Source organism: Aedes aegypti, chromosome 2 (assembly GCF_002204515.2).
Source record: "Aedes aegypti strain LVP_AGWG chromosome 2, AaegL5.0 Primary Assembly, whole genome shotgun sequence".
Classification (NCBI taxonomy): Eukaryota; Metazoa; Arthropoda; class Insecta; order Diptera; family Culicidae; genus Aedes; species Aedes aegypti.
In genome coordinates this window covers 253386676-253400952 of record NC_035108.1, presented here as the reverse complement: position 1 = coordinate 253400952, position 14277 = coordinate 253386676, and the positions used below count along the sequence as shown (strand labels likewise).

The 14277-nt window shown below is 37.7% G+C and overlaps 1 protein-coding gene across 3 annotated transcripts in view; it reads left to right on the top strand.

Moving 5' to 3' along the window:
- The window catches only part of LOC5580325 (serine/threonine-protein phosphatase PP2A), a 72268-nt gene extending 61069 nt beyond the window's left edge, over nucleotides 1–11199 (top strand). For all 3 annotated transcript variants that reach the window (XM_021844807.1, XM_001663231.3, XM_021844808.1), the window contains 4 exons: nucleotides 6055–6264; nucleotides 6328–6681; nucleotides 6745–6935; nucleotides 10261–11199. In XM_021844807.1, coding sequence (XP_021700499.1) covers nucleotides 6055–6264; nucleotides 6328–6681; nucleotides 6745–6935; nucleotides 10261–10333 — 828 coding nt within the window. In that variant the 3' untranslated portion in view covers nucleotides 10334–11199. The remainder of the gene's footprint in view (nucleotides 1–6054; nucleotides 6265–6327; nucleotides 6682–6744; nucleotides 6936–10260) is intronic.
- Nucleotides 11200–14277: the final 3078 nt, after the last annotated feature.

Genomic DNA, 14277 nt, shown 5'->3' with positions numbered 1-14277 from the left:
TGAATAATTTGACAAAATGTGGGAATTTAAAGTAAATTTCTTGAGAAAAGAAATTCAGAAACCATTTTGATACTGTATATTTTGCCGAGATATTTGAACTAAATTTAGCTTGAAACCCGGGACGTTTTTGTACGAGATATGCTGAGCGAATTGCTAGAAGATATTCTAGAACAATCTTCTTTGTCTTTATTTAAGTGTTTTGACTGATGCTAACTCTTCGGCAAAAAGTCAGAAGAATTCTAAGATCCATTTTGAGAAATATTAACAAAACTCTTTTATAGGATAAGTGTGAAGCTTCTTTCCAATTGCAACCATTTTGTCCTTAAGCATTTGTTTAGTAATTTCGTTAAAAATTACTTCAAAAATTTAGAAATGTGCCAGACAGGAACTTAATCAGGAACACCTCGTAGGATCCCTTGTTTAGTTTTTCAATTCATCAACGAATTTTAAGGTATTCTACCAAAACTGATTCCACGTAATCTGTTCCAGGAATTTGTCTAGAAACGTCTAACGCCTTTTTCCCAAAAATATGTTTCGCTCATCTCTACTACATCTGAGAAATCTTTAATGAATTCTTGCAAGAAAGTTTGTTATAAATACTTGAAAAAAAAAATGTTACCAGACGATCTTTTTTCTGGGATTCATGAACTTAGTATTTCCAAAAGTCTTCTACCGCATAAGATCTACTTAGTCTTCTCTAAAAATTATACCCCATTCATAGCTTATATTCGGCCCGTACAAGAGTATGAAAGGAAATATCCAGTGCAGTATCTTTTAGGCATACTTTTTCCCATTCATATGCGCCGCTTAAAACATGTTGTAAATTTAAGTTTATTTTCATGCACATATTTGGACCGACCTCTTACTTTTCAATCGAATTGACTTCAAATTTACACGATAATGTAACATTCAAGTATATTTGATTGAAAATTGAATGAATATTCGTTTGAATTTACATGATGCTGTAACAATACATGTATTTGGTTCATTTTTACAGTAGCCACCACACACACCACATTGAAATTTAAATATTTTTCTGCGTGTATTGTGATTTGGTGACCTGATTTCTAAGAAAGAGACATTCAAAACATTTAGGTCTCATCTTGTACAGATAACTGATATTTCATTTTACAGCATTTCAAATTGCACATGGCATGTAGATTGGTTTAATTCATGTTCATAGCCAATGTATTTCGATTCTTGGCTGATTTTTTTCAAGTTTGTATTTTGAAATCACTTTTAGATCACTATTTTGAACTTTTTGGTCACTAAGGTCACTATTATTTTACTGTCTGACCATTACCAGCCAAGAATTGTTCTCTAACGTCATTTCTTTTACAAGAAAAATCTGTTCTTGTTTTGTGATGCAAACTTAGAGACTGTTCTAAGATTCCTCAGGTTTTTCATATTTATTCTCAGATTCCCCGAAGATAAGCTTCTGAAATTCTAGCTGTGTTTTCTTGGGAGATTTATTGTGGAATATTTTTAGGGCTCCATGTGTCCTACCAGAAATATATCTTGAGATTCCCCACCTATTCTCCGAAGAATTCGTCCAGAGTCTCCTCCAGGCATGTTTAGTGGAATTTTATCCTTGAAATGCAACGTTACTGGCTCTAGTGATTTTACTGAAAATTAGAGATTAGACTGAAAATTACTCCAGAGATTTCTACTAATATTTCCGCCGAATTCTTCATATTCCGGTTGCAAACCTTCTTTGGATTCCTTTAGGGATTCTTCCGTCGAGGTTTTCAGTTATTCAGCCAGCCTTGTTTTTTTTTGGTTACCCTAAAAAACCTCCACGGTTTATCCCAGGAATTGTATTAAATTTCATAACTTTTTCTAGGGATTACTCCAGGAAATCTATTAGGAACACTCCTAGAAATTCTTCAATATACTCCAATATACCAGGAATTCGTAATGTAGTTTCTCCAGTAATTTTGCTAGGAATTTCAACAGAATTTTATCCAGGGATTAATTCTACTGCAATTCTTTGAAACGTCTCTCAATTTTCATGTTTTTTTTTTTTTTTCAAAATTTCATTTACGGTTTCATAGTAGCAAACACTACTACATTTATTCTATTGGAAGAAATACTTCATAAACCTTTTTTTCTCAGGGTATCTGTCCGATGTTTTTAGGGAGTTCCTCCAGAAACCCTGCAGTAAATTATGCAGGGATTCAATCGGTTCGTTTTTCAATGATTATCTAACCAAATGATCTAAAAACCGCCCTTGAAACTACCTCAAACACAAAGAAGTTTTTTAAGCGATTCTGGCAGGAGTTCATCAGGAAACTCAACATAACTTTTATCAAATACTACTTTAGGATTTCTTCTTCTTTTTCTCCTCCCAGATTTTGGCTGGAGATTTCTCCAAAAACTTCTTCAAAAATACTCTTGACAATTCTCTGAATATATCTTAGGAAAAATGCCTGGATAAATTATTTGCATAGACTTATCTGGGAATTTTCTTGAAAAATTCCCGGTGGACTTCCCAAAGAAGTCTGAAGAGGAATCTTTGACGTTATTTTCTTAGAGAATTTCCTGGGCGTAATCTTACAGAACTCCCGAACGCATCTCTGGAGAAATTACCGCTTTGCTTTAATTCATGAAAATGTCTTAAACGGGAATCTTGAATGAAATCCTAGAGAAATCAATGAAATCAATGAATTCCTGAAGGATTAACGGCCTTCTTGAGAAATATATGAACTCACACAGAGATTTCTAGTGCAATCTTTGAAGTTATTTCTGGTGTGGTTTTTCGAAAATTTCCAGATTGAATTCTTGAAGGAATTTTGAATGAAATTCCTTAAGAAGTCCGTAAAAGAATCACTAAATGAACTCTTCAAGAAATCTTTGGTGTAATATCTAAAGCAAACGTAGGGCTATTACCCGCATTAGCGTTGGGCAAATTCGTCCAGAACATCGATGTTACTGAATCGATTCTCATTTGAACTGTCGAATCGATTCACCGATTTAATCGAATCCTTTACATCGATGTTTTTGAATCGATTCGAATCGGATGAAAATTGAAATTTTTGAAGTTTGAAATGGGACCAAATGCATTTGTATTCGATTTCAACATCTTTCAATCAAATCAGTTTTTAAAATCAATCGAAGCGATTAACTATTTCAAGACTAGTTCAACATATGGTTTCTTCTCCACAAACTTATTAAAAAATATTTAACGATTTCAACAAAATGAATCGAATCAAAAAATCGAATGAAGAGAATCGATTCACCCGATTTTAGGTGCTCCAAACATCGATTCAAAAAATCGATTAATCGGAATGCAAACATCGATTTTCGGAACATCGATTCAAAATCGCCCAACGCTACCGCATTCATTTCTGACAAAAATAGTAGAGAAAGTCAAGAAAAAAAAAGTGCCGTAATAATTGTCGTAATGCCACGTGTAATAATTGTGTTCTTTCACTTTCTTGTGTAAATAATATCCTTAAATAAACGTTTTGCCGAATTCTCTTAGAAATCCTTATGAAAAAAAAAAAACTTATGAAAAAAATTATCTCCACGTTGTTGTTTGTTTTTCTTGGTTTCATTATGGCCTCTTCTTGTTCGTGTATTTTTTTCTGTCTCCTTTTTCAGGCATAAAGTCTCAAAAGTTCTTATTTTGGAGACACTCAGTCGTTACCAGCCCTAAAATTTAGTACCTTACAAACTATAGTTGAGTGTTTAAGGTGAAGATGAATCGAAGCCAAACTTCAAATTTTCAAGAGCACAAATCTGCAGAACCGTACACTCGTTTGAACTGAAAATTTAAACTTGTTATAGTTACGTTTTTATTGTATTCATATGTAATTGGAAAATTTGTCTTTATTTTTCCAAAGAGCTCATTCGGTGGGGATTGCTCATCAAACCTTCCGGTCCGCCTCATAGTTACGTACTATTTGGTGCTGGGTGTAGTTCTTGTTTTTCCAGCTGTATTGAAAAGCATGAGCCATAGTCTTTGGCATACAATCGGATCTATCTTTAGCAGAAAAGAACCGAAATGTCTATCGACGACCGGTGATTGCTAGCAGATATAGTGGAGAGCTTGTCTTGAAACGTTCATCGCTTCAAGCTAGTTGAAAAACTGAATACACTGATTGCCTGTCGATCAGAGCCGAACTAGGCATAGATCGTATACATACATCTGAATCTACATGTCTCCGATGTATTACATCGTTCCAGGTGGGAGTTATCTGATATGTGAATAAGGTACCATAACAGAATTTTCCATCTGAACGAAGTGATAAATCATAATATTCCGCAAACTGTATCACACATCTACAGAATGTATTGCGTGAAGTTAAGACACAGCAGAGTATTGGGTATATAGGACCAAGTCCCTGCCGGGTGGCGCGAAACTGATGAGCGATAGACAATAGAATCAACAACACTGCCATAAGGGATAGTAAGCATGTGACTATTGTCGAAACTATGATTAGGAGGCAAATCAACATCCCAAGATCAAATTTTTGTTACAACCCAATGTAGGTATTATTAAATTAGGCTGTAGAAAATGATAAATATCTGATCACTTAGGAACTTTGCAACAGGTAATAAATGCTCGTAGTCTGTTTTCTTCGAATACACATGTATAAATTGTTAAAATTGCCGAATCATACGCGGAATTTATTAAACGGATCATGAAATTAGGACTGAAATCATAATGATGATAGATTATCAACTTTCCTTTCGTCTTGCTATTTGTTACCGTTAGAATCACCAAACTGATTGGTTTCCCACTACTTACACCAATACAACAGCACGAAAACTGAAGTATTATAATCGCGCGTTGGAACTTTCAATATCCATATATTACATCAATAGTGAATTCTTGTATGTAGCCAGTATAAATAACAGAATCATCAACTTCTTGAACATTCTTTAACTGAAAACAGGATGCTTGTTTTATCAAACATGCTCAATCTGCACCTAAAATCTCGGATCCAAATAGTTTTCTAAATAAAAATTGTGTCTAAATAAAACGTGTAGGCCAACAAAACATAATTGAGTAGGAGTTTACAAGTTACTTAGCACATGAAAAGCAGTTTAAATTAATCTATTACTAGATCAACACTAATGCTCACATTTTTATATTCTCATTTCATCATGGTCCTCATTGCTCGAGCGGAGACGAACACCCTGGAGATGGAAAAAATCGACAGCGCTACGATAAGGAAACGTAACAGATGAGAAACTATCGATACATTTATCAATTATAAAACCCCGTTTTAATGTTAACACTTTGTTTCTGTTTTTTCTGTTTTTTTCGTTTCAGCAATCAAATAACCGAACCAACTCTACTATCTTTTCATTTCTTCTTCGTTATACTTATAGTCCTTCTGGCACTGAACAGATTGGTGCGCCTTCCGCTTTCTTACTGGTGCTGTTTTTCCTGTACATTTGGCATAGTGTCGGAGGTGGTGTACTGTATTTGCTATACAACGCGCTACTTTCGATATTGTGCTTGGCGTGTGGGGAAGCAGTACTAGTGGTGAAGCGGAGGGCGCCATTCGGTTTAGTGCCAGAGGGACTATACCTATTTAATGTATCTGAAGCTTGTGGGACCGCTTTAATTCCGGCGCCTGCTTGTGGAAGATCCCGGTGTGCTAAACGGTATAGGACATGTTAACGGGGGAGGCTTGGTAGGTCCTCACCCAGCCCGTGTCTAGATGGGCGGATAATTGTCTGCCAGGGTGTGGATTGAGCAATTACAATTACAATTTATTTTTCCAAAGAGCTCATTCTGAAATCTATACTAACGACAGACAAAGTTAGGAATCAACAAAAATCAATCAATGGAAGTGTTTCCTTGTCACCCAGCTTTAACATGCACCCTGCTTTTCTGTTGCAATGTAGATTTAGCCAGCGATGATTTTTTGGTCGCGTTTCAATTCGCCATATTTCAAGCGAAAAATTTATGTCCTCGTCAAGTTTGTTCCCCGTCAGTCTCACGAATAACTGCTGTCTATTGCTCATATTTAATGTAATCTCAGTTCGTCTAGAGATTGTCGAACATAAACTAATTCCGTCTTTTCTATATTCCAACAGGCGAAGGAAATTTTGGCAAAAGAGTCAAATGTGCAAGAGGTAAAATGTCCGGTGACAGTGTGTGGCGATGTGCACGGTCAGTTCCACGACCTGATGGAGCTCTTCCGGATAGGCGGACGATCGCCGGACACTAATTATCTGTTCATGGGTGATTACGTTGATCGTGGCTATTACTCAGTCGAAACAGTAACGCTACTAGTGGCGCTAAAGGTAACACAATTCCTCGTAGAAGAAGTGACTTTATTCTAAAACAACTGTCCCACTATTTTGCAGGTTCGATATCGTGAAAGAATCACAATCCTGCGCGGCAATCACGAGTCCCGCCAGATCACACAGGTGTACGGCTTTTACGATGAGTGCTTACGAAAGTACGGCAATCCGAACGTCTGGAAGTATTTTACCGACTTGTTTGACTATCTCCCGCTGACGGCACTGGTCGACGGTCAAATCTTCTGTTTGCATGGCGGTCTCAGTCCCTCGATCGATACGTTGGACCACATCCGAGCGCTCGACAGATTGCAGGAAGTTCCACACGAGGGACCCATGTGTGATCTCCTCTGGTCCGATCCCGATGACCGGGGCGGCTGGGGAATATCTCCACGAGGTGCTGGTTACACCTTCGGCCAGGTATGCGGCACGGTCATTATCTTTTGTTTCGTTCCTATAGCTTCCTTGTTTCTTCTTTTGCAGGATATTTCGGAACTTTTCAATCACTCAAACGGTCTGACGTTAGTATCTCGGGCGCATCAGCTTGTCATGGAAGGTTATAACTGGTGCCACGATCGTAATGTTGTTACAATATTCTCTGCACCAAACTACTGTTATCGATGCGGTAACCAGGCAGCATTAATGGAATTAGACGATTCTTTGAAGTTTTCATTGTAAGTATCGCTTTCGACAATCAATTTTGCCTTCATAACTTCTATCATTCATTGTATACAGGGCTGGCGTTTGGCCCGCAGCTGCATTTTGAGCGGTCCATGAAGAGTTTGAAGACTTGTCTCAAATCTCTTTTGTTGTATCAACTTGAAGTTAAAGCATACTTCATTTCAAGCTAAACTTAAACTCAAATTTTAAAATTTTCAAAATACTGTTAGGGAATCGTCACTGGAAGAAAGATTCTCTTAAAATTCTCGATGGTTCAGCTGCAAGTTTTTTTTTCCAATATTTCCAAATGAAGATTTTCCCATTTAATAAATTTTGCTCGATTTAACGAAAATGAACTTGTATGTGCACTACAAAAATACCGTTTCAGACATTTGTCCAGCGGTTTTAAAAAGTTAGGCAGGCCTGGTGTACATGGCTTTTGAAATTTGTGTCAAGAAACATTTTGAATTTCAGTGAAAGCCAGAAAATAACTTTTTAGCAGACTAGCAGAAACCAACAAAAATGTTCTGTTAGGGTGATGTACTAATATCCATCGTAATAAGCTTTGATCAGTGAGATCCTGCAATTTTCTCAATATTGCAGTGAATAACAGCGCTCGCTACGAAGTAGATCGAAACCCCTTTATTGCACCTCAATGTTGCCTTGAGGCGCTGAAGATTCTTTCCATATTATATATTCGGTAATAATCCCAACAACCCATGTTCTAGAAATGGATACTTAACTAACGAATTTTGAATGATTACCCGCAATTACTCAAAGGAAGATAAAGCGCTTGACCAAGCAGTTTTTTAGATGTTGTTTCCTATTCTTCAATATCTTTTCGACTTTCGTGACATGCACAATTATCGAAGTTTGGCACCGACATTTAGTTTGCCAAATCTAAATTGTTCAAACGGTTTCAAAACTGGCTGGAAAATAAATCTACAGACTCAACGTTGTAATAAAAGAAAAAAAAAATGCTTCCAACATAGTCAATCAACCTTTGTAGACATCGCAATATAATGGTCATCAATTCTTGGATTCATTGGATATTGTACACCATCCTCATAACATATGTTTTGAATCAAGCTAACATTTTTAAGAAGAAACTCTTTTCCCCACTCGAAGTTTTGCACCACCTCAACAGAAAAAAATCCTAATTTATACAATAGAAGATTGTACTTCTTTATTAAACTTGAAATACCTTAACAGTCACTCTAAGCAATTCTGGATAAACATTAGAGAAGAGCCCAAGAAATATTGATCCTTTGTTCAGAATCGTTGCTGTTGAGGCTCTTTTTCTTCCTGATAGTGATGTTAGTTTGCGTGGGTTGGCTAACTAACACCACTATCAGAAAGATTAGCTCTTCCTGATAGTGGTATTGGAAGGCGTTATTATTTATTTATTTATTTAGTCCAACATCAATTAACAACAATCAATATTTCGCCAATTCACTCGGTTCATGGCTGCTTCTCTTCATTCTCGACTGCGTCCCACGCTTTCCAGGTCCTGGTGCACCTGGTCAATCCACCTAGCTCGGTGCGCCCCACCCCCTTTTGTTCCGAACGGATTCGAAGCGAGCACCATCTTTACAGGGCTGTTGCCCGGCATTCTTACAGCATGCCCTGCCCAGCGTATTCTTCCAGCTTCAGCCACCTTCAGGATACTGGGTTCGCCGTAGAGTTGAGCGAGCTCGTGGTTCATTCTTTGCCTTCACACACCGTTCTCCTGCACGCCGCCGAAGATCGTCCTTAGCACTCGACGTTCAAAACCCCAAGAGCTTCCTTTTCTCCTCGAGCATAGTCCACGTCTCATGCCCGTAGAAGACTACCGTGAAAGTCGCACACAAACTGAGCGTACTTGATCTGTGGGATTAAGAGTTTACACGTTTGCCTTTGCTTATTTTCATTCCCACAGTAGTAAAGAGTTTGTTTTGACAACCGCAGTGCTTAAAAGAGAAAGAGATTACTTTCTCCCTTTCTCAGTTAGGGGGAGAGCATTTTTTCCCATTTCTCAGTCCGGGAAAAGCATTTCCAGACAGCTCTTTGTTGTCTCTTTGTAGCTAAAGACCCAAAAGGGCAAAGAGGAGAGGGAAATCATGCTATTGCGTTGACTGAGAAACCAACCTCAGTTCAAAGCAATGATGATGTATTTGCAGAGCTTCGCAGTAAGCTAGAGCTGTCAATGGAAGATGTGCGTTTGGCTAGAGCCAACATTTCTCTCCACTCTCTCAGCTACGGATTATTCAACCAACATCCAATGCTGACTCTTAATTGTTGTGAGCGTACGAGGTCGCTTCATCTATAAGATCAAGATGAGCTAAATAAAGCCTGCCGAGACTCGAACGAACTGGAGTGTTTGCCTTTATGGGCAAGATACCATCCTTGCCAGTGGCCTTGTTGTTCTTGAGCTGTTGAATGGCACCCTTAACTTCTCCAATCGTAAGAGCTGGTTGGTTTCCACTGTCCGCTGTGCTGACGTAGTCATCGCCTTCGTTGTCCTGACCTTCTGTGCCTGTGTTCTCTGCGCCATTCAGGTGTTCATCGTAGTACTGTTTCCACCTTTCGATCAGCTCGCGTCCTTCCGTGAAGATGCTCCCATCCTTATCCCGGCACATTTTAACTCGCGGCAAGAAGCCTTTGCGGGATGTGTTGAGCTTTTGATTGAACTTTGGCGTTTCTGGTACAGCAACTCCATCTCTTGGCATTTCACATCTAGAAGGCGGTGATTTTTGACCCGGAATAGGCGGGTTTGATGTTTCCGCTTCTGTCTGCGTCGTTCCACGTTTTGCCGCGTACCATGCTGCAGTATTGCAGCCCGCGTACCATGCTGCAGTATTGCCTTAAGACGCTGCGCGTATGCATTGGCGACATCCGATCGTTTCAGTCTCGCTACATTGTACCGAGGCGGGCGTCAGTACCGTATTTTGTTGATGACGGATAGTTTTGGGCGCAGTTTCAACATCATCAGGTAGTGGTCGGAGTCAATGTTAGTGCCACGACAGGTTCTGACGTCGGTTATGTCGGAGAAGTGCCATCCATCGATCAAAACGTGGTCGATTTGCGATTGTCTGCGGAGGTGATCTCCAGGTGTACCTATACGGGAGGCTGTGCTAGAGATAAATGAGCGTGATCGAGTTTATTTGGCCTCAACAACCCCTTGCAAAGTCGTTATTTACAAATGTCGATGTGCCCTTTTCTAATGTTTATCTAGAATTCATCGCTTGAAAAGCATCCCCTACTCGTTTTATTTTTTCAATTTTTGTATGTGATATTAAACATAAGCAAGAACATCTGTTGAGCGAGGCAATAATAGTTAATTTTTTTTCTCATTTACAGCCTACAGTTTGATCCAGCTCCACGTCGCGGTGAGCCTCACGTGACCAGAAGAACACCGGACTATTTCCTTTAAGAATATCATTATAACGAATATTGTAATACACACTACAAATTAAACAAAAAAATAATATACCTAATAATAAAAAATATAAATAATAATTATAAGCATATATTATTATTTAATACAAAAAAAGGATAAAAATCGTAAAAAGTTTGTTAGAGACATGCAAGGAAAAAAAAGGTAAATGAGACGCGTAAACCCGTATTACACGAATGAACTTACTTAGATAAAAAGAGAAAGAGAGAGGAAAAAGAAACGGAGAGAAAACACTGCAAGTTTAAAAAATTGAGCAACAGACAAAAACTAAGCCTGAAAGTAATTTCACCTCACATTTGCTACTCACAAGCTAGGATTCAGAGAGAAAACCAACACACAGAAACATTCATTCTCGCGAAGAAAACATAGATTAAAGATTCATAAGGAAAAAGTGCGAAGAAGAGGAAAAATAAGTGCATATACTCATTCACAGAACGTCAATCCACGCATTACATAAAACAAATAGTAAAAGAAGCTTAGGTACAGTCATCCCTTCCCTGTTCCCCACTCCCCACACTTAGAAGCTCATTCTGTCTTTTGCCATAATAATGATATATAGCTAGAAATTCGCGTTCATATAGGTTCATCAATTGCGTGAAATCATTTTTCCTGTTCTTTTTCTTTTGTACCTACACCTACAAACACCACAAAAATGCTGAAAGAAAAACTGTTAATCCGTTTGAACACTGTGAAGCGTAAAGCATGGAACTCCACAACGGAGAAGAGAGAGATACAGGACGACGAGGATATAGGCATCTTTTTTCATTCGGAACAAACGCTTTATGTCACAATTATTGTTCAATGCAGATGCGAGATAATAAAGTGTATAAAATTTGGAACAACCGATCGTTTTATTTCAGCGAAGCTTTTTGGTTAATCTAATTCTTGGGTATCTGGGTGATTGATTCCAAGCTAAAAGCCTAAATCCAAGTTTTCTTTGAGATTTGGTCTCCATTTTAAAGTAAGGGGCCTATTTTATAAATCGAGCAGATTCATGTGACTAGTCTGTATTCATTGTCGATCAAAGCAAGCATGCATATTTCAGATGTGACCCGTCGACTCCCATAGTAGTCACTGTCGACCAAAAATTTCACTCGACTCGGCTCTGTCACTCGAGTTTATCGACAGTTGTCACTCTAAGTGACTGGATTACTATGGGAGTCGACGGGTGACATCTGAAATATACCTGCTTACTTTGATCGACAATGACTACAAACGAGTCACATGAATCCGCTCGATTTACAAAATAGACCCCTAAGTCTCTAAAAAGTCTAAATTTTCAATTAAGGTTTCAAAAGTCTCCAGTCACAATCTCGGTGTAAAATTCTAGACACTCCTGAGAAACCTCTGGAGAAAGAAACTCTTTACGCGACTATTAGGTATATTAGGGTGCCGGTACCAATGGTTGTAATGTACCAGTAGATTAGACTATGGAATAAAACAAACATTTTTCGATAAAAACGACATGTGCTATTTTTGGTGGATAGATCGTCTCTAGTTTAGTCGATTTGCCGAATTTCAGCTTTTTATTTTATCAAAATGTCATATAAATAATTGAATTTACGCTAAAAATTTGCTCCCTTGCACCAGTAGTTGCCGTCGTGTCAGGTCCGTCGCACTCGGGCTCAGATTGGGTATGGTACCGCGGGGCAAGTGGGTAAATGGGGTAAATAAAAACAATTGATATATTTCACTGAATATGTGAAATAACGTTTTGAACTCATGCGTAAACCTTTGAGGCCATTGAGAACATTGCGATAGGTAAGATATTTCTGAGATTTTTCAGCCATTATTGCATAATAGAGCGAAAAATTGTTAACCTGTCAACTGTTACTCCGTAACAAGTTGGCGGCGTACAATCTTATTTTAATATTTTCAGTGGAAAAAAGTTGTCCCTTGTGACAGTTTCAAACTGCAATAAAAAAGTTTTAAAATTTTATTCGACGTAGACCTAAAAATAACTAAATTTAAACACCGTCAATTTTCTTATCAGGTGGGGCAAGTGAAAAGTTTATCATTAGAGATTGAATTTGTGTTTTCTCTTTAAGTAGCCATAAGTAAACATGGTTTGCCATTATCATAGAAAAACATAACGTGCTGATAACTCAAGAAACACTATACTCAAGCGTTAAAAGCTATTAGAAATCGTGGAACTTCTCTAAAAGATGTTGCCAAACATTACAATATTAATATGTCTACTTCGGGCAGCCAATTAAAAGGAAGACGTTGACTGAAAAGTTGCAATATAAGAGAACACACGAAAATCTCGTTCAAAACATAAAAATGGGATATAGGTCTATCCACATAAAAAAGATTCTAAATACGTTATTGAAGGATTCCGTTTGATTTCTCCCGAAGAGTTATCCGACGTCATATCCGACTTTCTCAAAAACAAATAACGAGCGGTGGGAATTATACAGAGCAGATATGCAATTGCTGTCCTATAATGTAAGAACTAACATTGGAAATGTTGCAGTTATAATGTTGTCAAATCATTTCAACTAACATAACTGAACCGAAGAAAATTCAAATGAAAAGAATAATATTTTTTTGTTTACATATTACTTATGTTATTGTTCATTGGGAAGCCTTAACAAATGTTAAAGCTTATAGAAATCGTGGATATAACTGTTTGTTTTTGAATTTATTGTTCAAAACGGTAAACTTTTCACTTGCCCCACTTTTGGAGCAAGTGAAAAGTAAGGAGACATTTTTCAAAAACTTTTTCTATATTTTTTTCTTCAATTTTTCATAAAAATCAATTTCAGCATGCTGCTTATATTTGGTGGGAGTCAAGCTAAAAAATATACACGACCTCATTTGTTTCAATTTAAAGTCTCTAGAATTTGAAGAATCTCAACTATGCGAATTCCATTACCCACTTTCCCCACGGTACCTTACCACTTCTAGTATTGCATTCGGTCCCTCGGTAGTGCAAAAGGTACCCAAGTTTGACAGATCGCAGTACACTTTTCACGGCATTCTAGATTACCTTTTGAGCCATACTATTTTGGGCAACTGCTAGGGACATGGAGGTCTTTAATTTGTCTTTGGTCGTGTTCCAGTAGTGGATCAACGGAGGGAAGCGGGAGTTTTTAAAATGGATGTATAAAAATGAAGAAAAGTCCTAGAGATGATCTTTATGCTTCATTCGAAAGATATTAGTTGCTGGTCCGAGGGAAAAATCTAAAACCTATGTAAAAAATTACCATTTTGTTCAAAATTCCTCGTATCATTCCCGAACGTCTACTACTGGAGCACTAGCGCAAACAACTGGAACACGTGTACCAATAGTGGCTCAAGCGATTTTATGTTAAAAAATTAGTTTTATCACTCTTTTTATATTTTTCCAATATAGTAGAGGGTGAAATCTTCCTGTTGACGCCAAAAGATCTCTGTTAAGGCTTTTCGTTATTTTGTTATGATTTTTCATAGCTTTGGTAGTCCACTAATGGCACCGGCACCCTATTGTTACACGGTGCGAAAATGTGTAGTGGGACTGATATGCGTTTACTTTTCATTATAGGACAATTTGACTTGCTGTTTTTTCCTAACTTTTCCGAACAAATAATATTATCTCATTAGTGCAGCTGAAATAGCATTGGAAGATATGTTTAAAACTGAACTCAGCTCAATTTTGACAAAAATGCAGATGGGACTGACTTGCGATTCACGACAGTATAGCTTCAGCAATCTTACGCTACTATCCCAGTAATTTCCACAGGGATTACCATGAAAATATCGCACTAATTGCTCCAGATATTTCTGCACTTCTTCATAGATTTCTGCAGCTGTTAATCTATGAGATCTTCCAAAGCATCCTACAAAAGTTCTTCCAAGAAAATTCTCAAGGGTTATTCCAGAGTTTATCAAAGAAAATTATAGATACCAAAATTTCTCCATGAGTCCCTACGCCGCGC